The sequence below is a fragment of the Canis lupus genome, chromosome 36, assembly GCF_003254725.2.
Source record: "Canis lupus dingo isolate Sandy chromosome 36, ASM325472v2, whole genome shotgun sequence".
Taxonomy (NCBI): Eukaryota; Metazoa; Chordata; class Mammalia; order Carnivora; family Canidae; genus Canis; species Canis lupus.
The window spans coordinates 17,004,076-17,029,372 of NC_064278.1; the positions used below are offsets into that span (position 1 = coordinate 17,004,076).

Here is a 25,297-nt window from a genome sequence, read left to right on the forward strand (position 1 = left end):
TCTCCTACAATTCCTCACACTCTGTCATCCTGTTAGTTATTGTTTGTGTTGTTCCCACCCAAACGCCAATACCTTATCTTGCCTGTTTGGTTAACAGGCGTGTTTGACCACTGTGTTTGGAGTAGCCTGGAGAGACAAGAAGTTGTGATTCTTTGAATAGATGAAGAGAGGAAATGGGGCAGTGTTTTTATTCTATTAGTCCTTTTCCCCACACCACTCTGACCATAGATGTGAGATCTCATCAGAGCACTCCTTGTCTTCCCCCATATCCATCAATCATTTCCCTAAAATTCCACACTTTGTTCTGGCTTTTAATGCAGCATTTGGTGTCCTGTGTATTAATCTCATATTCAATAACTACACCATTAACTAATTATTTATTAACAATTCTATTAGCCAAGTATTTTACTGATGGCGTATTACAGATAGAACTTTTTTTCTGTGAGGATGTTTAGAAGGGACCCTGCTTTTCGTTGCCTGTTCTTCCTCAGTATTGGGAAATTCTAAAATAAATAAAACTTCCAGGGATCCCTGGGTGGCTCAGCAGTTAAGCGTCTGCCTTCAGCTCAGGACCTGATCCTGGAGTCCCAGGATCGAGTCCCACATCGGGCTCCCTGCATTGAGCCTGCTTCTCCCTCTCCCTCTGCGTGTCTCTGCCTCTCTCTCTGTCTCCCATGAATAAATAAAATCTTTAAAAAACAAACAAACAAAAAAAACAAATCAAACTTCCACAAGGCTGCATAAGTTAATACAGCTAAAACCTGTTCCCAGTGTCTGAGAATGTGAGCTTATTGTCTGATCAGGCTATTTTAACTGAGTAGGCCTCAGATGGGGTGTTCCATACATACAGATATTTATAATTGAGCCTTAATGAGTATTCTACTTGGCTTGCCCCTCAAAAGGTCAGCAAAGGTGGCCTGCAAGGATTTTAAGATGATGTGAACTGTCTGGCAGGTTAGAGAAGGTTAGAGTGGGCTTGGTAGATAAACGGTTTTAATGCACCCACACCCTCCCCTACTTTTGCTATGAGGGGCACTCAGCATGTGAGCCTTCATCTGGTTCATTGTGAAGTTAACAGGTCATTGATAAATGGATGATGTCAGGGCTACAAGGCTAAAATGGAAGCACATTCCATTTGGCAGAAATTACTATCGAAACTGTCAGTGTTTCTAAATTTTGGACTTCTCTTATCTCAATTGCTATTGTTCCGGCAGATGAATAACGTCCTGTTGTTTGCGTGCATGTCTGTATGTGCATTGGTGTGTATGCTGATGTGGTGCCAGTCACCCCCGCTTCCATTCATCTCTTCTAAAAATCCTATTTATACCGGGTGTTGTCCCGTTGCTGGAGACCGCAGCGGCCAGCAGACTGCTGTGGCCCCTGTCCACACTTCTGCCTGGGGAAGATGGCCAATCACAGCACAGTGGCTGATTGTAGAGACTGGGGAAACGGAATCCTGTCAGATCCCCCAGGAGAGGCCAGGAACGTCCTCCTGGAGGAAATGATGTCCACATTGAGATCTGAAGGAGGAGCAGAGTTAGCCAGGCAGTCAGGGGGAGGTGGAGTGAGCCGGGGCCAGCTGGCAGAGGACGATGGTGACTCAGGCAGAGGCCCGGGGGCAGTGGGAACCTGGACACCTAAGGGGCTTCATACAGCAGTTGTCTTGAGTGTTTGTGAGAGACTTCAAAGCTGACCCCGCCTCCGTCCCTCACTGTGTGATCCTGGGCCAGTCACCTAGGTCTGTGGGCCTCTGTTTCTTCATTTGCAAGAAGAGGGTGTTAAAGTATAAATGTTCTTTGAGGCCTCTTCTGAACTCCCAACATGAATATTAAGAACGTGGGTGGTTCATTTTCTGTGTTTTCTGGAAAAGATTTTTTTTCCTTGAGGCCGCCTTCTCTGGCCCTGTACACACTTTGGTTTGCTTCCCCTTCTGATGGGGAGTGAGTGACTGAGTGAGTAATGAATGAACGAAAATAATTTAAATATTGTCCCATAAAGAAACAGAGTAGCTACCTCCAGCAAACCAGCAAAGAATGCATTCTGAAGTTGAGAAATGAGATTTTGATCATCCAAATCCTGGCTTGCCTCTAAGCCCCGTTACTAGAGGTAATCAAGAACCGGATGTGCCTCCTAGGGCTTTGGAGGTTGGAAACTTTCATTGTGGGAGATACCACAGCGGACAAATGGGCCCTCTAGACTCCAGAGGAATAGGTTTTACCTTTTGTTTCTTTTTTTTTTTTAAGAATTTATTTATTCATGAGCGAGCAAGGGGGTGGGGTGGGGCAGAGACACAGGCAGAGGGAGAAGCAGGCTCCTTGCAGGGAGCCCGACCTGGGATCCATCCGAGGTCTCCAGGATCACACCCTGGGCTGAAGGTGGCGCTAAACCGCTGTGCCACCGGGGCTGCCCCCTTTCAGTTCTTTTAAGTGAAAAATCTCCTGTCGTCAAAAGACTTCTCTATCTCTAATATATATTATTCCCATTTTATATAACTGCTCTTTATCAGTGTTTTGTAAACTTTAATTTGTAAGAACCCCCTGATAATCCTGTTAAAATGCATGTTCTGCTTAAGTGGGTCTGGCTGGGGCTTGAGGTTCTGAACGCCCTGCAGACCCAAGGAGAAGCTGCTGTTGCTGAATATGCCTGTGAGGGGCCCTGCAAGGAACAGATGGGATGGGAGTCTGCGGGCCTTTACAGGGTGGGGGGTGGGGGGCATTATCTTTAGTTCTCCGAGTTCTTGAAGTTTAGCCAGAAATCCTTGGCTGCTCAGAGGTTTTGACTTATTCTCGAGCTCCCCCAGGTGGCCCAGTGGAAATTTAACTTCAAACACTGTTAACAGCGGGGGGGGGGGGGGGACGGCTTGATTTGAAACACCATAAATCAGTCAAAATGTACATTCTCGGGGAATATGAAGAGCCACACATGCAGTGGGAAAAGTATTCTGAACGAGGAATTAAAATAATGTGACAGGGCACTCACTGTACTTCTAGCTCAACTGTACGTAGATACACTTTAAGTTCGTGTGATCTTTGTCCATTTTATCTAGCAATTTTGGGCACACTGGAGGCTGAAAAGGAGAGAAGAAAATCTGGGCTGTCATCAAGAGTTCAGTTTCGAAACCAAGGCTCTGAGCCCCGGTACACTCAGGAGCTGACTCTGAACAGACAGAAGCAGAAGGCCTGCATGGAGGAAACCCTGTGGCTCCAGGTGAGGCCCGCGGACGTCAAGGCAGTCGTTAGGACAGAAGTTGGGTGTTATGGTGGCACGTGTAGATTTCTGAAATTTATACCAGCAGCCTATTATTATCCCGGACAAAAGGAAGCATTGTCTGGAGTTCCCCAGTAGCATTGGTACCATGCTTGACTCTGCATACTTTTCAGGAAAACATCAGAGATAAACTGCGTCCCATTCCCATAACTGCTTCAGTAGAGATCCAAGAGCCAAACACGCGGAGGAGAGTGAATTCGCTTCCAGAAATTCTTCCAATTCTGAATTCAAACGAACCCAAGACAGTTCACAGAGATGTAAGTCTTCCTGACTTTGGTATTGCCAGAGCTTTTGCCATATTACTAGGCTACATCACACGTCTTTGAAGGCAGTGGGACTAGGGATTTGCTTTTTAAAGTCCATTCTCTTGTATTAAATAAGCTTTCTAATATATGCAGAGTTTGTTTGAGATCTGTTTCCCAAATTAACCATGAATATAGAAACATATGGAATACAATTTGGAGCCCAGAGAGTGTTCTTTTTGATCATTTTTGGCCACAGCAACTTACTACATACTCTCACATTAGGTTTCTCCTATGGCCATATATAGAAAGAAAAATAAATTGCATTTTACCATTGAGAACATTAATAGGTAGAAAATAAACTTGTTAGTCTGAACGCTAAAATCAAGGGAGATAAGGTTCAGCAAGGCAGAAAAGGATTAGCCATGAAATAGTCATTTAGTGGCTTTGTAGCCTATGTAATCTTAGGAAGACAATTTGTATTATATGGCTTGCTGTATGCCTCCTGGGACGTGGGGCCTATTGGCTAGGGTTCAGGGGGGCTGAGACACAAGAATAGGCTGGGGCGCGGTGGCATCCTGATTGGGCATTGTCCAGCTTCTGAATGTGGTGGCCCCCCGATGAAGCCTTTCAGAAGTGAGTCCTTGCTGCTTTAGGCTTAGGAGATGGTGGCTCAGTCCACACACTGTGTCTTCATTGTCAACCAAGTGTAGTTCCTGATGCTTTTATATTCCTTTTCCATAGAATTTGGATGTTTGTGATTATCACATGAATATTTATGCACGTTCCTAGCTCTGTAGTCCTGTTGAACATAACAAGCAACGAGACAGCTTTCCCGCTTGTCAGTGTGATTATTCAGCGCCCATTGGCACTGTGCCGTTTGTTTTCCTGACCTTAAACTCCGTTTCCTCGTGTGTACGATGGAGCCCACAATAGTGTCCTCATATGTCTGTTGTGAGCATTAAGGGAGTAAAGCTGTGGGGCTTTGGGCAAGTCACTTAACCTTTCAGAGTTTAAATGTTCTCATTGGTAATACGGAGATACCACAAGCCTACTTTATAGGGCTACTGTAAGAAGTACAGTAATAATAATGCTGCTACCCAAAGCCCATGGCCAAGTGGCAGAGCCAGGTTTGGAGTGTGGACCTGTGTGGCTGCCAGGTTCATGCTTTTTCCTACACCTCAGTGGCCTGGTCACTGTGTGTGTGTTTAAAGAGTCCTTTATTCCTGAGAGACACAGAGGGAGGCAGAGACACAGGCAGAGGGAGAAGCAGGCTCCCTGCAGGGAGCCCGATGTGGGACTCGATCCCGGGACCCCAGGATCACGCCCTGGGCCAAAGGCAGACACTGAACATACTGAGGGGCCCCCTCAGTGTGTGTTCTTAAAGCACCGCTCTGTTCAAGGACAGAGTTAGAAGACGGTTCAGTTAAAGGCCCTGGGTGCCAGGCAGGTACCCTGGAAGCTTTTGCCGTAGTAAATGTCGCAAAGGGAAAGGGCTGTACGAAACAGCCAGTCACTGTTGCTGGTCCCAAGTGGCATGCATTACGATAGTTTTGTTTCCCTACAGGTGCACTTCTTAAAAGAGGGATGCGGAGACGACAACATATGTAACAGCAACCTTAAACTGGAATATAAATTTTGTACCCGAGAAGGAAGTCAGGACAAATTTTCTTATTTACCAATGTAAGAATCGCCCTGCCATCCTAGTAAAAATGACCGGCTTTGCAGTGGGTCACTGGAAATGTACTGAGGATTTTGTCGCTTTTGTTTTATTTTTGTGTGTGTTATAGTCAAAAAGGTGTCCCAGAACTAGTTCTGAAAGACCAGAAGGACATTGCTTTAGAAATAACGGTGACAAACAGCCCTTCCAATCCAAGGGACCCCACGAAGGACGGAGATGACGCTCATGAAGCCAAACTCGTGGCAACCTTCCCGGACACTCTGACTTACTCGGCGTACAGAGAACTGAGGGCTTTCCCTGTAAGTGATTTTGGAGAGCAGCTAGGAGGGAAAACCCAGCACTGTGCGCAAGGGAACGCGTGGTGATTTCGTGTTTTTCTGTCACAGGAGAAGCAGCTGAGTTGTGTTGCCAACCAGAACGGCTCGCAAGTGGACTGTGAGCTTGGAAATCCTTTTAAAAGAAATTCCAGTGTAGGTGACGCCTTCACATACTGTGCTGTGCCCTGTGTCACGCCATCACTGGGTCGACCTGCTTGGTCTGGGCTAATGTCTATTTCTGTCTTTTTTTTTTTTTTTTTTTTTTTTAGGTGACTTTTTATTTGATTTTAAGTACAACTGAGGTCACCTTTGACACCACAGACCTGGATATTAATCTGAAGTTGGAAACGTAAGCGTTACTTCAACCTTTTCATTCAGAATTATTTCATGAAAACACAGCCAGTCCATGAATTGGCTCTGCTCTGACTCATAAAAGAAGCGTAATTGTAATGAGGAAACTGTTAAAATGAAACCCTATTGTTTCCTTTTCATTTTCAGAACAAGCAATCAAGATAATTTGGCTTCAATTACAGCTACGGCAAAAGTGGTTATCGAACTGCTTTTATCGGTCTCAGGGTAAGTGTTTGTGTTTAGCATAACAAATCAGTGTTTAAAAGAACCATTTATAGTCCTCGCTAAAACTGGTGTTTTTTAATTTAACAGAGTTGCTAAACCTTCCCAGGTGTACTTTGGAGGTACAGTTGTCGGTGAGCAAGCTATGAAATCTGAAGATGAGGTGGGAAGTTTGATAGAGTATGAGTTCAGGGTAAGTTGCAGCAGTTGGTCTTTCTATTACACCTACCAACAGCGAACATACACTGCATGTGGTAATATGTGTAATATGTACTGTGATTTTAATAAATGTAGATAGGCAACTTCAATATGCGATATCAACATTAATAAATACTACAAAATAAGCATGATAAATGCTTAGTTAGAAGTGAGTTCACCGATTTTTTTAAGCCACATGCTGGCTTACAGTAAAAGTTCTGTCCCCCGGAATGGAGAACACAGCTGTCATTCAACATAGGACTTTGTTCAAAATCCAGATCCATTTGATAATTTTCTTATTAGAGAGTTTTAATGTCTTAAGTGGTGTAGGGACAAAGGAATACCCCGCCCCTCCCCAGAGTCTGTCTGTAAAACAAAGAAAAAAATCTCAAAGTAATTTATATCTGGCTTTAGAAAGTGTTGGGATTTATTTCCTCCTCCGTTGTAAGGTGATCTCTCTTACTGCGTGTGGTTAATGTGCCCTCACATTTTATAAGCCCCGTGCCAGGGAGGAACTCGAATGATTGCTCTGAAGCATTTCTAAGCAAGAATCACAGTGACTCTGTTTGAACCTAAGTAAGTGCTTGGTACAGAGGCGGCTCATAACTCATCTGTGGGTTTGGGTCTGCACGACTCCAAGCAGCCAAGAAAGCATAGTGACCGTGGTTGAGGTGAAAGTCTGAGATGGCAAGAACGTGCCCACCCCTGACCCCAGCAGGATGAAGGGCCTGAGTTCTGCTCTGTGTGTCTCAGCATTACAGACACAGCTGTGACAGGTGCTGGTGGCAGTGGTGCTGACACCTGCACAGGTGTGGCTGAAAGAGGCACCTCTGGGTTCCAGAGCAGTCCAGCACCCCCGCCCCCCACACCCACACACACAGCTCCTACATCGTTCGGCTTTTGCTGCAGGAAGCTGCCCTGTTCTGGGCTTGGACTCACGATCCATGGGTGTCCTAATGGTTTTACTCCGGCTCTCAGCTGCTACCCAAGCTCCCCACAGCCACCCTTGTAGTAGAAGACAGGCGGTGTCATTTTCACAGAAGGGGCTTCCCAGAGCAGGCTGTTGGTGCACCACCGTAGCAGAGGCTCTTGTCTGCCCTGCAGGGAGGTTCCAGAGCCACGCACGCACACTTGTGACCTCCCCGGAGCTGCGGATTCTGGTGCACACAGCAGTTCCTGGGCTGTATGAACAGTGGTTTCTCTTTTACCTTTTCTAGGCCTGAATCTCTATTTCGGGCACCCTTATTTATCTGTAGGCCATTTTTGGAGCCTATACTTTTCATTGTAGGATTATGCCAGGTATTTTGGCTTTTTTTCGTTGGCAACAGGAGCTGCTCCTTAATTTTGTGAAAGAATTACACTGAGATATAATACGTATTATTTTCTAACAGGTAATTAACTTGGGTAAACCTCTGAAAAACCTCGGCACAGCAACCTTGAATATCCAGTGGCCAAAAGAAATTAGCAATGGAAAATGGTTGCTCTATTTGGTGAAAGTCGAGTCCAAAGGATTGGAGAAGATAGCTTGTGAGCCACGGGGTGAGATAAACTTCCTGAAACTAAAGGTACGTTGCTTTACCCTGTGTCTCCATAGTGTAAATAAAGGAAGCTAACTTTTGTGAGAAAATCATTACTTTCCTTAGGAAGGCGACCGAGTGGCATGCCAGCTGCTGCTTTGGTGTCCGTTTCTCTTATAGTTGAATAAGGAGGTCAGGCTGAGGATTTCTGCTGATTCACTACCATTGGGGCACATTAGCCAGGGTGACTTGGTACTTGTGGAGGGAAATGACGTCTTCTGGAGCTTGAGGACCCAGTGTGACCTAGAAAGAGGACCGGGATGTGCTTCCGGGGTGATCCACTCAGTGTTAGCTCCCAGTAGAACCAAACTCATTGCAAAAGATACTGGCACCTCAGCTTTCATTCATGATTTTTTTTTTTTTTAAGATTTTATTTATTTATTCACGAGAGACACAGAGAGGCAGACACATAGGCAGAGGGAGAAGCAGGCTCCCTGCAGGGAGCCCTATGCGGTACTTGATCCCAGGACCCCAGGATCACGCCCTGAGCCGAAGGCAGACGCTCAACCCTGAGCCACCCAAGCGTCCCTCATTCCTAATTTCTAAAATAGTTATCCAGTATTGATGGTGTCTTGGGCACTGTGCCTTAAGCGTTTTATTTGCCTTTTCTCATTTCATTCTGAGGTCTTTTTCTTACCCCAACCATTTCACAGATGAGAACATTGAGATTTAGAGAGATTAACGTGCTAAGAATCACATGGCAGTCAAGACACAGATTTTGCATTCAGGCTCAGCCCTGCCTGTTTTCAAAGCCTCCATGCTTAACCGCTCTGTGCTGCTGCTGCACACTCCTATTACTGGTTTATCATTTAGGCTCCAGTTTGACCTGCTTTGTTATTGCATGTCTGTTTCTTTTTAGTTTTTTTAAACCCTTGTGTTAAGGGCTGATTATGAACAGATTGCAGTGAGGGGACTACTGTGTTTAGGTTCTGAGGTGACTGGGTATGATCAGCATTCACAGTTGGTAGCTTATAGAAGAATCCTCTGCTCATCAGCTTTGAGAAACAAGACAGTCCAGTATTAATTTTCCAAGGAAAATGCTATTGTACAACTTCTTATGCAGATTAGTTTTCAGTGCTCTACTTTGAATAAGTTACATACTAATCCTTTTGGCTTTTTTCTGTTCTTTAGTGTCATTTATTTATTCAAGATGTGCTGACTTTTTACCATGTGTCAGTTCTCGAGCTGGGTGCTAGGGATACAGGGATGAGATGTGATGCCTCGTCCCAGGATGCTCGGCTTAGTGAGGAGACAGAAGAACAAAGCAAGCCCCCTTTTTCTTCACCAGAGTTTTAAAGTCAGTGGAGGGCACTTGGGTGGCTCAGTGGTTTAGCGCTGCCTTCAGCCCAGGGCCTGATCCTGGAGTCCTGGGATCGAGTCCCACGTCGGGCTCCCTGCATGGAGCCTGCTTCTCCCTCTGCCTGTGTCTCTGCCTCTCTGTGTCTCTCATGAATAAATAAGGAAAGCCTTAAAAAAACATAAAGTCAGAGTAGTATTTTACACTTCACTTATTTATGTGCTTTGGGTGACAGGAGATAGGTGAATGTTAATTGCTGATTGTGTGAATTTGGCATCACTTGGGAGGGAGTTCTCAGGAGGTCTGTGCAATAGTGACAAAGAATTACATTAAGTAGAACTATTTTGGATATAATTTCTTTTCAGGAGTCTCACAACTCAAGAAGGAAACGGGAAATTGCTGAAAAACAGATAGAGGATAGCAGAAAGTTTTCCTTATTTGCTGAAAGAAAATATCAGACCCTTGTAAGTATTTTTCAATGGCTGTATTTGCCAGACGGCGGCAGGAAGGCCCTCCCCATACCGTTGGGTTTTGACTCTCACTGTCTTCTCCCCAGAACTGCAGCACGAATGTGCGCTGTGTGAACATCAGCTGCCCGCTGCGAGGGCTGGACAGCAAGGCCTCTGTTGTTCTGCGCTCGAGGTTATGGAACAGCACGTTTCTAGAGGTTTGGCCCTGCCCAAGGCTGTCCCCTGGAAGTCACTTGCTATTTCTGAGGACATTTCTCACTTCCTTAACCCACTTGCCAACTTTGTGTCCAAACAGGAATATTCCAAAATGAACTACTTGGACATTCTCGTGCGGGCTTCCATTGACGTAGCCGCCGCTGCCGAGAATATCAAGCTGCCGAATGCTGGCACTCAGGTGAGCGGTTCCTCAGCCTTCACGGAGTTCAGAGCACATCTCTCCTTTTCCACCCCATGCCCACAGCATGAGGACGTGCTATCTTGGTACTCTGTCCCCTCACAACACCATTACCCCCATCAAGGAGAAGTCAGATGATGCTTTAAGGCACTTGCACTCCAAACTGTATTTTAATAGAATCATTGGAAAAAGAACTACATCCAGGGTCCTTCCTCTAGTTCTGCAGTACTCACGGTAGATTTGAGGGCCACTGGCCCACTGAAAGAATGGGTGTGTCTCCCACCTTTATAGAAACCCCAGGTCTGGGCCTGGGTGGCTCAGCGGTTTAGCGCCGCCTTTTGCCCAGGGTATGATCCTGGAGACCCAGGATTGAGTCCCATGTCGGTCTCTCCCTGCTTGGAGCCTTCTTCTCCCTCTGCCTGTGTCTCTGCCCCTGTCTCTCTGTCTCTCTCATGAATAAATAAATAAATTCTTAAAAAAAGAAACCCCAGGTCTGATACTGTCCCCAGTGACGGCAACCACCATGTTATGGAGTAGCTCATGGCATGGGTGGCCAGCTGTAGTTATTAGAAAAAGATCTCTTTATATATGAATCCAGACTTGAGTCTTACAAAGTCAGTCCTTGGTTACGCCCCTTGGAACAAGCCCTTTGGAACATGTCTCTCTCTCTCTCTCTCTCTCTCTCAGCCACGTAGCAGTCTTTGGAATAACTGAAGGAAACTGGCATGCCCCTTGGACAGGTCTCTCACTGTTCAGAGCAAAGCCTCCAGCTCTTCAGTTACCTGTCATGCCAGGCCCTCTCCTTCGTGGGCTGGCCCTAGTCAGGCGGGGTGACTCCTGGATGGGTAGTGTGGGGGTGTGTCCTCTGCCTCGTTCGGCACACCCTGAGGCCCTGACTCCCAACACTGTGGCTACTATTGGTCGGTCTAAAACTTGGCTTTTCAGTGTACATAGAAGATTCTGTTTGCACTTCTAGCAGCTACTGTTTTTATTTATACTTATACTTTCTTAACAGAAACTTCTAGCAGTTTCTGTTCTGTTGAAACTTCCAGGTGTTTTCAACAGAACATGTTATCAAGCTGTAGCTCCCATATTCCATTCATGAGAAATTTTTAAAAATCTAAATGCCTGCTTTTATTTTTTATTTTTTTATTTTATCTTTTAAAGATTTTATTTACTTATTCATTCATGAGAGACAGAGAGAGGCAGAGGGAGAAGCAGGCTCCATGCAGGGAGCCCCACGTGGGACCCGATCCCAAGTCTCCAGGATCACACCCTGGGCTGAAGGTGGTGCTAAACCACTAAGCCACCCGGGCTGCCCCTAAATGCATGCTTTTAAATGTATGCTCACGTTTCGTGTGATTTTTCTTGAGGTCCATTGTTTCAGTTCACAAAGTATTTCTGAGTCTCCACCATTGCCCCCTCTTAGCTTTCCATCCCTGCATGCTTTGTCCTTTTCAAAGCTGAGGAGCATGCCTTCTGTGTCCTCCTCCGGGCAACTGAGAAAAGTACTGAACAGAACTGGCAGCAGTGGCAGTGGGGGCACACTGGGAAGGGCTCCCTGTGGGGTGGAGCCCATGGAGGCTTGTAGCGTGCTCTTGAGATAGAATGCATGTCATGGACCACAGTGTTTTGCAAAAAGAGACTGGATGGAGAAAGATTATGAGTACCTTGTCCCCAAGGTAGTCTTAGGAAGTGCTTTGGCTTCAGTCCTGTGAGTAAGCTCAAAGTGCAGTGAGCCGCCCTGGGCCCTGGTTTCTGAATACAGTGACCCTTAGCTGTCACAGCCTGGGTGGCTCAGTTGGTTAAGCGTCTGCCTTCAGCTTAGATCATGATCCCGGGGTCCTGGGATCGAGCCCGTCAGGCTCCGTGCTCAACAAGTCTGCTTCTCCCTCTCCCTCTGCCCACCCCCCAACTGCCACTCGTTTTCTCAATCTCTCTCTCTCAAATAAATAAAATCTAAAAAAAAAAAAAAATTCTGTCATCCAAACTAGAAGACATCTGTCTGAGGCATATGCTAAACTGGGCAGGATGCTGGGACAAGGGTTATAAATCAGGACTGTTCCGGGCTCACCAGGACATGGTCCCCGGCCGTAGATTATCTTTGCATGCCCACTGTAGCCCACCCTTCTGCCTCTTACCAGTAAGGCATCATAAGGGACTGTCAACTGAGCCAGAACCTCCGTGAGATCCCTTCTCTGCCCCTCTGACTGGAGGCAGCTGCTCTTGCTTTCTGTAACTTTAAATCAGTAACTGGGAGAATCATGGAGTTTTTAGAGCTGGAAAAAGAACACACACTTTAGAGGAAGGGGACAAACATTAATAATGCATTAATAAAATGTCCACAGTTTACTAGGCGTTTTATCTGTGTGTAGTCCCGTAAACCTCAGAAGGACAAGGTAGATGCTGTACTCCTAAAAAAGGAAGCAGGCACAGCAGGGGGATGCCAGTTGGGGTCCTGAATTGAAACCTGGAAGACTGGTTGGTTTCAGGGCTCCTGTTCATTTTGGTTCTGTAATACGTACTCCCTGTCAAGTCCCCAGATCTCAAATACAGATGAGAAAACAATCCAAGGGAGGTTGTCTCTCTCTCAGGGTCACAGGACCTGTAGACATGTGGAGGGGAGACCAGATGTTGGGCTCACACGCCCTCATCAAGTGCTCTTCTTTCCTGGAAGGTGATGGAACCAGGATGCTGGTACTCAGTCTTGTGGCTGGTCACACATGCAAGTCAAGTTCTCTTGGGCATTTCATGTGAGGGCGTGGAGAACTCGTGTATGCTGATGGAAATTGGAATCTCTGCTGTGATCCTATTGGCTTGTTTAATACTTGGTAGATATATGAACGGATTCCTAGCTTATGTCTAGAATGCATTTCTTTTGAAAACAGGGACATTTTCTTACCTCTAGTCTTCTGGTACCTCTTCTACTGACTTGTGTTTTTGAGCGACAACAGCTCCAATGTCCTATCTACAGATTTCTTTAGCAATTTAAGGCATACTTTTTCTGGGCCTAAAGATTTGAGCTTAATTCAAGTGTCAGGATGCTTTTCCTTTTTTTTTTTCTCTCCCATATTATGGGTTTCAGTTTCATCTTTATCTTGGTGCATCTGTCCTTCCCGGCCTGAAAATCCATTTTCTTTGGAAACAGAAGCCGAAGAGGTGGGGGTAATTCAGTCTTGTCTTTCCATCTTCATATTAAAAGTTCTCCTTGTAAGAAGAAAGAAAAAAAAAAAAAAAAAACCCTTTTAGTTTCCTTATAACCCAACCAATTTTAAGAGCTGTGTGTTTACTTCTCAATACAACACTTTTAACACATTGTTATAACAGAGCTGGTCACCTAATTGAGCCAGAAAAAAGGGTTACATTTTAGCATCAGTTAAATCCATCCAGTTTACAAGCACTTATTAAGGATACACAGCCTTCCCTGCACAAATTCTAAGGAAGCGAAAGTTCAATAAGACACTGTGAACTGTTAAGAATTTCATGGTCTAGGGAATGGTGAACCAAGAGATAATTGTTGAATTGAGCAGAGGAAGGAAGAGATTGTTTATTGGGTATATTTAGATAGCCCCCACTTCGTTCCTAAGGAAGTTGGAAAAGAGTATCTGCTTCCTGGCTGCCAGACATAAAAGAAAAGGCACATGATTTTTCAGGGGAAGGTGATTTTTCAGCTTCTTTCTTCTTTCAGAGAATTTGAGATGCGGATCCTTTTATAAGATGGGTTTCTGATAGGAGGAACACTCACTAAGGGAATGAGGTCTTTAATAGAGAGTTTTGTGAAAGATGGGAAAATACCTTCGTGGAGTGATTTCTTGCGCTGATGTTCAGTAAGAGTAGAGGGTATTTATTACGTTACAGAGTGATTCGGGGAAACCATTTTGGCTGTGAGTAAGTGAATGAGGTTTAAGCTCTGCTCATGTGTGATGGAATTTGATGTGTCAGCAGAGCTTAAGCCCCAGTTCCCCTTCAGGGACACATAATGGATGAGGTTCACAGGCATAGGTCATCCCCATGGAAATGCCTGAATTTTAAAGAACCCACCCACCCACCCCGAAATTGTTTTTGGAGTTGGAGTAATTTCTACTCACCTTAACCTGTCTCTGTCAATAACAGCTGCTGTGGCAAGATGTGACCAGAGCTCTAGGAAGCTGGTCACAGTTGGTCACCCCCCACCCCCTGCCCGATTCTGAGGCTAGCTTCCCCTTTATTCCCAGTCCCAGCTGGAGAACGACTATCCTACAGAAACAAAACTTTAGCTGACAATTTAAGGAAACAAAATCTTGGCGGATTGGCCTCATTCACCTTCCTGGACTGCAGTGTGGCCTTGCACACAGCCTGGATTTGCAGAGCACGTCAGCCCTTTAAAAGTGTGGCTCTGCCCCTGGCTTCAGCCCTGTCTTTGATGCCCAGTGAGTTGTTTTACAGTTTCTAAAAGACTCCAAAATCTGGCAGAAACGGTAGCCAGACTTGGGGCTAGACGTCTGTCTCAGCTGTATTTCTGTGTACACCCCACCCCCACCCAATCAAAAAAATGACCTTGTGCAGCTCTCATACTGTCAGGCTGCTGCCATTTATAGAAGGGGCTTCCCCTTTTTATCAGCCATTTAAAAGGCTCCAGTACGTGGTCTGTTGATGAGGCCAATTCCCCTGCCAGGGACCAGTCTTCACTGTCCACTTCCAGATTTATCAGAGCTTATATTCTTAAAAATAAGGATGGCCCTTCCAGGTTGTCCCCTTGCCCCTGGGGACGTACTGTATGCTCCCCATGCTAGATAGGGAAGCAGAGTGAAGTGACACAGCATAGGCTAATTACTTGTTTTGGTTCAGAGTAGGCAGGCCTACGGGTCACGGCACGTGCACTATTTTATCATGAGTCTCTCAACATTCCTTTAATTTTTGTTTTTATTTGAGAGAGCATGAGTGGGGTAAAGGACAGAGGAAGAAGCAGACACCCCGCTGAGCAGGGAGCCAGATGGATGCAGGGGACCCCCAGGATCGTGACCTGAGCCGAAGGCAGACGCATAAGGGGCTGAGCCACCCAGGCGCCCCAAAGATTGGTTGATTTTGAGAGAGAGAATGAGTGGGGGAGGGAAGGGAAGAGGCAGAGCGGAGCTTGGGGCTTGATGTGGGGCTTAATCCCAGGACCCTGAGATCATGACCTGAGCTGAAATCAAGAGTCAGACGCCTAACGGACTGGGCCCCCCAGGTGCCCTCTCCCCATGCTTGCTTCCCACCTTGTGGATACGCCCCTGTGCTAGACCCAGTAGTCTCAACCCTTTCTTGGGTTGGTTTAGCTTAAAGCTGGGGTGCCTGTCAGGGGAAGGCAGGCGAGGGGAAGTGAACCATGAGGCCCCCCTGGGGGCTGGCTGGCAGTTTGAGGGAAACCTCACTGAAAGCACAACAGGAAACACAGTAGCTGATAAAGGTGTTACAGGCCGTGCTGTGGAGAACACTGACTTCTTTCTTCTTAAGTGTTCAGAAAAAGGCAGTTCTCTTGCTTTTAAAATACATTCTAGAAGTCAAATGAGGTTGAGAAGCTGTTTTCTAGTAGAAGTAGAAAGGGAAGTATTTTAGTGCAGAGACCCTTTTTTTATTGAAGTAGAGCGACATGGAAGCATTTTTAGGCAGCATCCGGGCTTCAATACTAAGAGTACTTGACTGAAAACACTTCTCAGAACTTGAGCGCTCACACTTTTTGTTTACCTTTCACTTTACATTCTCTTACTTTAGAAATATCTGAAACTTCAAACTGGAAGCTCCCTAATCTGTTTACAAAATCATATTCAGAGCAATCATCAGGTCTTTACAAGCTTTGAAAAAGTCTCCTGGCATCACGGAAATCCACTTGAATTCTAAATGCACGTAACCAAGTTATTGCAAATTGCCATAAACAACTTTTTAGATTTCTGAGTAAACACTACTTCTGTTTAATTAGTATGTGCCAACTATCCAATATTTAGAGCTTAGGTTTTTCATTAGCTGCTGCTTTCAGCTCTGAGGCACCTCTGAACAAATTGAGCGTCTACTTTGTCTAAATACATTGTAGAACGTGCATCAGGCCATTTCAGGGAATTTTTTTATGCATGAGGGTCCTTAGACATCCTAGGGAAAAGTTAAAATGGTGTCAGCAATGCAGCTCTGTCTCTATTTTTATATTTGACAACATCTTTAAAATCCAAGTGAGGAATACAGGCTAATTGTACATAAAATGGCCCTTTTATTTCCATTACTGAAAACAAAAAAGGAACATGATCATCCTCAACAAGATACTGGTTATACAAATGAAACAAGACTGGCTGTGTCCTGACGACTGTTGAAACTCGGTGATGAAAAATGATGTTTTATTATATAATTCTCTCTACTTTGATTCAGCATGTTTCAAAAAGATGAGTTAGCCAAAACAAAAAAATACCAAAAAACAAAACACTTTGTCAAAACACAGTCCAGTATTTTCCAGGTTCTGCGAAAAGATCTCCCATCAAAAAGGCATCTCTTTCATCCATAGGCTGCATTGCTCAAAGTGTGTCTGGAAGCAGAATTAGGAGTATAAACTCCTGGTATTAATCCTCACTCCAACCCCCTTATAATGAATGGTGCTTTCTTTTATGCCCTTAGATTCGTGTGACTGTGTTTCCCTCAAAGACCGTAGCTCAGTATTCAGGAGTACCTTGGTGGATCATCCTAGTGGCTATACTTGCTGGGATTTTGATGCTTGCTCTCTTGGTGTTTATACTATGGAAGGTAAGTCCTATTTGGCATTTGAGTTCTAATGACTTAAACTTTATTTGACCTTTTTTAAGAGTGAATTTATTACACTGATAATCTGCACATTCCTTTGTAATGCTTCCCTTTTCCCAACATTATGAAACCAGGCCAACTATAACAAACTTGAGAATTTTACAGTGAACACCTGTATATCTAACTCTAGTACCTTATAGTTAAAAGTGTATTATTTGTACATTATAAGGAGTTTCTTAAATAGAAAAAATTTGGTGTTTTTCGCATAATCTAGCATGTTTGGCAAATAATTTTAAAATTTTTTACGACTTTAGTATTTATCTAAAATTCTGAATCTGAGCCAAATTGTTAAATAGCACTTTAATCTGAACCTGTATCTGTGTTAATTTCAATTTCTGTAAAGAAACACTCATGGTAGCCACTGGGGCTTGTGACAGTTGCAGCTAGATTAGGGATAGAAAACCATGAAATTAATAATTCCATTGCAAGGGGATCCTCATAGCCTCTCTCAAACATGAGGAAGACCCGGGTTTAATATGTTTTTCATTAGAATTTGGTCCTGCAAGTAAAATTAGTATCTTCTCCTTGATTTCTGCCAGTAAAGAGTCTACATTATAAAAATGTGTGTATGAGGTGGATCCATACTTTTGTTGCCAAAGATTATTGCCTGTAGAGTTTGGATTATTCCAAGTGAGTAATGGAGGTTCACAGTTCCTTCTCAGTTACAAATTGCAGAAAACTCTGAAAGTTTATAATGACTTACTTGGCAGCAAAGCTTGACATGTGAAGAGAAGCTATATTTTTTTTTATCCTTTATTTAATGGTTCTGTGAAACTAACAATGTTTTGATTAGAGTGGCATTATGTATGCAGCATATTACTTTTCTAAAATGCCAAAATTCTAGATTGATCCAGAGGATTTTGGATTAAATGATCATGAACCTCTACAATCAATCTCTAGGGTAACACTATCTTTATCCTTTCCCTTGGATCCAGTAGTACAGTTGACAAGGATTCAGGATATTGTCACTTTCAAATATTGGACATTTCTTTTTTGTTATTTTCCCAAGTAACTTCCTTTTGCCAGTCTGAGAAAATTTTCTGGTGTGTGATATGCAACTTGGTGACTGCTCATGCCCAGACTTCTCCCTGCATTGGGTATTAGCCAGTCCTACCTCTGATGTTCATTTCAGGCCCCAGGTTTCTCTGGCCAGCACAGGAAATGCTCTGAAAATTATTTTGGTATCAAAAACTGAATTTGAAGTTTGATATTTGAGGATGTGCTTTCTAGAGGAGGTCACAAGGACAGTCTTTTTCAGAGCAGGTCTTATTGGCAGTCCTTAATGAGAGCATAGCAATGGGTTGAGAATTAAGAAACCCAAGTTCTGTAATTTTAGGTGATTCATCTCCGTGGGCATGGTTTGCTTTAGCTCTTTAGGTAATGGATTGAACTGTATGATCTCCTGGGTTGTTTGTAGCTCTAAAGTGTCCAGAACTCACAAGGGAACTGCAAAGTATTAGACAACCTTAATAACCCCTACATGAAGACCATTTTCATTACTTTACTAATACTCTTCTTTCTGAAAGTGAACTATTTGTTTTCATGTTTTAAAATCATAGAACATAAGGGCCAGAAAGGACTCCAGTTCAGTGACCTTTAAACTGGGTTTTGCACATCCACTTAGGTGCCAAGATTAAGCTAGGTGGTGGAACTAGGGCCAATATCCTCACTTCAACCAGAGAAGTTCTAATGTTATCTGCTTTAAATACTAGGATATTGCATAGGGTTTTGTTTGGAGGTAGAAAAGTCCTTCGGGCTGGTTAAGTCACCTTCATTTTGCAAACAAGGATGCTCATGCCTATGGATATTAAGAATGTTGCCAAGCTGGAAGCATTCCTACACACTCAACTCTTATTTACTGCATGTGTTATTGAAAGTTGGCTGGGTGTGTTCAAAGAGTCACAAGTAGATATCAAGATAAAAGGTTTAAACCAATGCTGCCCAATAAAACTTTTTTGATAGTGGAGATGTTCTGAAGCTGCACTGTCCAGTGAGGCACAGGTGGCTACTGAGCATTTGGAATGTTGCAACCAAGGCATTTTTAATTTAAATTTGAATGCTAGCATGTACTTAGTAGTTAGCCATACTGTACAAAATAGATCTAGATTTTTACCTTAATGAGTTGCCAAACTAGGAAGCAGAATTTTCCAGGAGGGAAGATTTATTTGACCAAGTTATATTTCAAAGGGCAGTTCTGGAGCCTTATGGAAAGTAAATAGAAAAAGTTCTTCCTGGTTGAATGAAGGAAATTGTAGTAGAAAATGGAATTATATCTCTGTGTTCATTTAGAGTGAACTAACCCGAGGAGCGTAACTTGAGGTTACGTGGTGGTTCAGAATTTGGGAAAATGATAGCAATCATTCTTTCATAATGGCATATTTCGAATTAATATTGTGATTTACCCACAAATCCAAAGGCCCCAAGTAGATGGCATTTGTTTTATAAAATTTACTGTGAAAGGCAGAAAATTGCAGTATCTATTTTATTTGTATTTGTGTTAAATCTTGGCAAATTTCTTTGTTGCAATAAACTGCAGAAGTCAATCTTTTGCCTATTCTAGAGTTCATATACTCTTGCATGAAGAAGCCACCCAAAGCTACATTCAGATGGGTATATAATTTTCCTTTTAGGATAGTTTTTTTTTTGTCCTTAGGATTTCTGTTATAAGTTGAAAAGTCAATTAGGTAATGAATGTCCTCTATATAAGTTATTTCACCAGAGACCCATGGTAATCGAGTTGGTTTGGTTGCTGTCACAGTGTAACATAGTGTGGTGGCTGTTCACTTTTGGTTGATCCATAGTGGTCTCTTTGTAACAAGCTATACATAGAAAACAGGTTAAAATCTGAGATTTTCTTTTGTTTAGCTATTATACACAAAACTGTAAAACTGACTAAATACCTTGCTTCCTTATAGTGTGGTTTCTTCAAGAGAAATAAGAAAGATCATTATGATGCCACATATCACAAGGCTGAGATCCATGCTCAGCCGTCTGATAAAGAGAGGCTTACTTCCGATGCATAGTATTGATCTACTTCTGTAATTGGTAATTGATCAATGTTTTTTAATTGCTAGCTGTGGGACCTGCTATGGTTGTGGTGGCTAACTTTAAGAGCAACAGCTTGCTGTGTGTGTCCCATTAACAGATGTTTCCAAATGTCCACACTGGCTTGCCTTGCTTGGATTTATTTTACTTCACTTGAAAGCTCAGTTTTTGTTTCTAAACGCACAGAGTCTTTTGTTGCAGGTGAGTTACTTTTGTATTGTAAAACATCACCCACAGCAAAGAAGATGACTGGAATCTGTGTACACCCAAAGGGAGACATTACACCTCCCTAGTAGCCCAGTTTCCTTGTGTTGTCAATCCAGTACATAGCATCCCACTTGGAATTTCAAAGATGAATAAGAGATCATTGCAGATTTCTTGTCCGCTTTGGAATTTCCCACAGATAGAAGCTTGTGTTGACTGCCTAATTAACCTGTTGCATGTTGGAAACATTGTGTTTCTCTTGATGAGAAGGCTTTCTCACTGTCCTTTTTGATCTTGCTTTATTATAAAGTGATGGCTTGGAATGCTTTTATTGTTGCTCAGAAATTGTTTTTTGCTAGCTAAGCATGCAACTTCCTTTTCCTGCGTATCTACTACTAGTCAAAGACCATTACGACAAACTATGACTGTTGACATGGTGGACATGGTGGCCAATTTCAGAAAATGGTTCTTTGCCAAAGTGACCTTCATTATACAAAATTCTAATATAAAAATGCTGTAGTTACTGTTTCAATATGTTGTAATGGAGTTTGACCTTGTTTCATGTTTCTAGAGATCTTACTCAGCTTTGGGTCTCAGTTGATTTTAAGTTCGTGTTTTGCTTGTCTTGTTTATAAATCCATGGAAACAGGAATTGGTGATAATTCCTTTTTCCATCTCTGTGAGCATAAGAGGATGGAATTACTCCTGTGATCTCTTTCCATGGCACTGTCACAATGAATCCCAGCATTTCCATTTCAGTTCTATAAACCACCCTTGATTTTTCTCCTTTTTTTAAAAATTGAAGAGCCACATTTTATAATAGGTGTTTTTGGCTTTTTGCGCAAAATTAAAAAAGGAGTCCATGTGGAAATGGTCTTAGAACAAAAACTTCTTGATCCATTTTCCCTATTGATTTAGTGATGACTGAATCTAATTTTACTTTGTCCCATGACACTTTTATAACATCATTCAACATAAATGTTCTGCTCCTGTTACATGAGAACATTGACCATTCCAAGTATCTTCCTCATCCTCCTCCTAACTGCATTTCTAAATTAAAAACATCTTTTCCATGAAACATATTTTATTCATTTTAAAAATTCAATTTGATCAAAAAGTTTCCTGATATATCCTCAATAAAAGTCTACTTTGGATCAGATGGAATATTTTTAAAAAAATGAATAAAATATATATTAATAATTTAAGTGTAAACATCTTTTGCAAAAGAAAATATTAGGGATGCTCTGAAATGCAGTGTCATACTTCCCTATGCTCTTTGTGGCACATGATTAATTTGATTATAGGACATAGTACATGATTTATTAATGAAACAGCTTAATTTGGAAGTACAACAGGAACTCCAGGCAATATAAACTGCCTTGTAGCTAATGAGAGATGTGTACTTAGCCTTGGAGGAGAGAAGATTCTTAAATGGACTCACTTGAACACTGGCATATTCAAATAATCTGTAAAATATTTGTGATTTGATTCCATTTTGTTAGTAGGTGAGGGGTGTGAAATCTTTGATTTATGTCCTTTAAAAACTCATTCTTTAAATTGAAATGATGTTCTAAATAATCTGATCATTAGGTCTTTAACATATCATGTTGATTATAAAAAACGAAAGCACTGTTCCAGAACTCTGAAATTGTTGGTACAGAGGTGACTTACTACACGATTATTAAATATAAAGACAAGATGGAAAAACAGACTACACGGTTACTAAATATAAAGAGAAGATGGAAAAACAGACTTTTCTTCTAGTTTTACAGCTGTCTTCTGTTTATCCCCACTGGCTGTTAGGTCTTTTCAACCTACTAGTTCCTTCTTAAAAGAAACCTTTTTTTTTTTTTTTCCCCTACATGCAAAGGTAGGTGTAGCTGAACAGAAAGCTTAGACATTGCCAGTTTGTGCACTTGCTTCTCTTGCAATACTTACTTTGTTTCTACTTCTCTCTCCCCTCCGTCAGTGCGGATTCTTTAAACGCTCTAGGTACGATGATAGCGTTCCCCGATACCATGCTGTGAGGATCCGGAAGGAAGAGCGGGAGATCAAAGATGAAAAATACAATGATAACCTTGAAAAAAAACAGTGGATCACAAGTTGGAATGAAAATGAAAGCTACTCTTAAAAGGGGCCAAAAAAAAAAAAAAAAAAGCTTCACAGTACCCAACTGCTTTTCCCTCGCCAGCTCAGAAGTCTCAGTGGACCCAAGAGCCTGCTCTGTACCTGAATGTTCATTTCAGACAAGACGACGCACAGTACGAACTTAGCTTTCACTGTGGATCTTGTCCTGTAGCCCGAGGCTCCGGGTTTGCACAACCAAATTTAAGACTGTTGGAATGGAGTTTTCTTTACCTGCCTTAATTTGACTTTCTGGGGTTGCCTTTGTTCTCGGTGTAGCTGACCTCCCTGTGCGGGAAGGGCCTGCCCAGCGTAGCTGAAGTGAAGGAGGCACCCAGTCGCTGCCCGAGTGGTCCCCCCACCCCCCACCCAGGGCACGGTCTCCGCACCCATCCTTCCCGTAGGACTGGAGAGCCTGCAAGCTAACTGTCCCGCATCACCGGACACTGCCGTCGCCGTAGTTGTATTTCAGTTCGAAGTGCTATCTTAAGTTAAATGTGCAATAGGTGACGTTGCCATCCTGCCATCTTTCCCCATTTCCTAGATGTGTGAGTACTCATCACACCAGATAACATACAGGTTTCACTTCTCTGTTCACTGAAACACATAGGTGCAAAAGACTTGAATGCTAGTTATACTTACTTGTATATCGTATTTATTTTTTCTTTTTTACAAACCATTTTGTCACTGACAGGCCAAAGAGTCTCCCGTTTACCCTCCCAGTTGGATTAAACAATCAGAATTAGAACATGGGAGGTCATTGGTTTGAATTTAGTGCAAAAAAAAAAAAATAAAGCTAATCCTTTATAAGTTATTATATCTCCCTTCATGATAGCCGTCATCCCTTTCCTCCAGACCCAAACTTTGGGTTTAAGTGAAAGTCTATTAAGAAATAGGATTTAACCATAAGATGTTTAATTATATCAGACCGGATATTTCTGAGGGTAGAGCCCTGTGTGACCTCCTGCATTTTTGTGCTGTAACTTTCAAGAATGCTTGGAAACAATGGGTTTGTTGAACTTTGGTGCAGCGTAGGCCCTGCTGCAAATACTGTATCATCAGGACTTGAAAGAAAGGGTTGGTGCCTATGGTGGATCCAAACCGATCCAGTGTGAGACTACTGAGTATCTGATACCAAAGTCAGGACATCATGGCTTTTATGTTTTTAAATGTTATTGGAATCATTTAATCAGTGAGTCAATGTTGGGTTTTTTTTGCTTTGTTTCCTTCCTTATCTATATTCCCCAAAATTACTTTGGGACTGTGCTAACTGTATGGTTTTAATTATAAAAATGAAGTAGCAGAGGAGGAAAACATTTCTATACATTCAACAGAGATTGGGTAGGTAATCTGAATTTTAAAAAATGTTAAGTTATATGGGAAATAATAGCAAACAGGTGCTAATTTGGATCTAGTATAAGCAGCATCTCAAATCTTTCAGAAGAACAAAATACAACTGTATTTGTGTGTCACTGTTGCTTTGGAGCTTTTTTCTTTTCAGAAATCATATGCCCTTAAGATAGTAAGGACATTATTCTCCTTGAACTTTGGAATTTTCATTCACAAAGATATTTTTACAATTGATACTTTGTTTACAAAAATTTCTCCAAAACAGGTCATACTAGCCTTTGAAATCTTTGAAGCAAATCCTTTGAAGCAAATCCTTGCTTAGGTAACTTGTAACCAAATGCACTGGCTTTATAGGTTGCCAAGCAGCTGATATTTTGAAAGTGTCTATGGACCTTTGTTATAAAAAAAAAAAAAAAGAAAAAAGAATATCCTAAAAGGGAAGGAAGGGTGGTTCAACAACAAAGAATGTAGTGGTGTTTATTTTTAAAAGCGTCATCTCAAGTCAAGTCACTGGTCTGTTTGCATTTGATACATTTTAATACTAACTAGCACTGTAAAATTATTTCATGATTAGAAAATACCTGTGGATATTTGTATAAAAGTGTGAAATAAATTTTTTTATGAAAGTGTTTATTGCTTAGTAACACAAGCTCTCAAATTATAAATAACCTGAATTGCTTTCTTATTTCATGGAGCCAACCAAACTCAAGTTTTTTATATTTTTTATGTGATTGAAGGTTTTCTTTCTTCCTTTGGGCTCTACTGTTCAGTTGAGATCATAAAAAAAGAAAAATCTTACAAGATGGTTTTATTCAAGATACCTACAAATAATGATACCATGGTGTGAAGAGTAAGAGTTCTTATGGCAAAGTTGCTTTCTTCTTAGATGTTTTGGATGTGAGAGCAGTTCGGCTGTGCCATTACTCATCACCAAGGATTGCTTTGGCAGAGCTGACTGGCCTGAAAATATTTTCTTCATGAAAGCAATTTTATGAACCTTCTCGAGTTGGATTATCACAATCTAATAAATGAAAATAAGGCATCTATGTAGTGCTCAGATAATATAGCATGCCATGGCCTTGAATAAATTTCCAAGGCAAAAAATGCATTATCTGTCAAATAATAGTTTTCTACTGTACTTGGTATCACATAGTGAATTTTAGTCGTCTTCGTTCTTTGAAGACAAGACAGGTTTTACCACCCAAAGAAATCTGAGGGGTACTTTTAAATGACAGACCAGTGGCTATGAACCTTTATTCACAGTCCCATGGACCTACCCAGATTAATGATTGGTGTGGAATCGTCATTATAAGTGTCAGCAGCTGTGGTTTGGCTAGAGCATAAATGACCTGCGCTGGATATCATGGCACTGTTTTATAGGATTCTACTCCTTTCTCTTTAAAAAATCCTAGGAGTGACAGTAGTAGATAAACAGGAATACCCTTGGATCCACTGACAAACATTAACATTTTGTTGCTGGTTACGGGTCACTTGCCACAGTCTCACAATGGGTCATCCCCTTGGGGTTGAGGCTGTTCTGGAATATGGAACAGATGTAAGGGTAAGATCAAGTGTTCTACCCTAAATGAACACCACTTAATAAGAACTGATATCTGGTACACTAACTCATGAAAAGACAACGTGGGAAGATGGACTGGGATTTTGTTTTAAAGGAAGAAGAGTGAACTGCTCCAGGTGGCTGGGTTCCACGGAAGTACAACCTGATGGCCGAGAAACCAGGAATGTATGAAAATCGTAAT

General features: G+C 42.4%; 1 protein-coding gene and 1 long non-coding RNA gene across 3 annotated transcripts in view; one reads left to right on the forward strand and one right to left on the reverse strand.

The window, feature by feature from the left end:
• ITGA6 (integrin subunit alpha 6) overlaps positions 1 to 24,170 on the forward strand; it is a 79,248-nt gene extending 55,078 nt beyond the window's left edge. The window contains exons 12-26 of one of the 2 annotated variants that reach the window (XM_025460192.3): positions 3,047 to 3,207; positions 3,381 to 3,524; positions 5,077 to 5,192; positions 5,300 to 5,489; positions 5,577 to 5,660; positions 5,777 to 5,856; positions 6,006 to 6,083; positions 6,171 to 6,273; positions 7,670 to 7,843; positions 9,518 to 9,616; positions 9,709 to 9,819; positions 9,918 to 10,016; positions 16,632 to 16,757; positions 19,730 to 19,859; positions 22,033 to 22,154. In XM_025460192.3, coding sequence (XP_025315977.1) covers positions 3,047 to 3,207; positions 3,381 to 3,524; positions 5,077 to 5,192; positions 5,300 to 5,489; positions 5,577 to 5,660; positions 5,777 to 5,856; positions 6,006 to 6,083; positions 6,171 to 6,273; positions 7,670 to 7,843; positions 9,518 to 9,616; positions 9,709 to 9,819; positions 9,918 to 10,016; positions 16,632 to 16,757; positions 19,730 to 19,837 — 1,673 coding nt within the window. In that variant the 3' untranslated portion in view covers positions 19,838 to 19,859; positions 22,033 to 22,154. Of the gene's footprint in view, positions 1 to 3,046; positions 3,208 to 3,380; positions 3,525 to 5,076; positions 5,193 to 5,299; positions 5,490 to 5,576; positions 5,661 to 5,776; positions 5,857 to 6,005; positions 6,084 to 6,170; positions 6,274 to 7,669; positions 7,844 to 9,517; positions 9,617 to 9,708; positions 9,820 to 9,917; positions 10,017 to 16,631; positions 16,758 to 19,729; positions 19,860 to 22,032 lie in introns of both variants that reach the window. The other variant, XM_025460191.3, reaches the window with a different exon arrangement.
• Positions 12,343 to 25,297, reverse strand: part of LOC125754426 (uncharacterized) — a 31,218-nt gene continuing 18,263 nt past the window's right edge. The window contains exons 5-6 of the long non-coding RNA XR_007408598.1: positions 22,002 to 22,140; positions 12,343 to 13,223 (exon numbers count right to left, since the gene is read on the reverse strand). This is a non-coding gene — a long non-coding RNA (uncharacterized LOC125754426). The remainder of the gene's footprint in view (positions 13,224 to 22,001; positions 22,141 to 25,297) is intronic.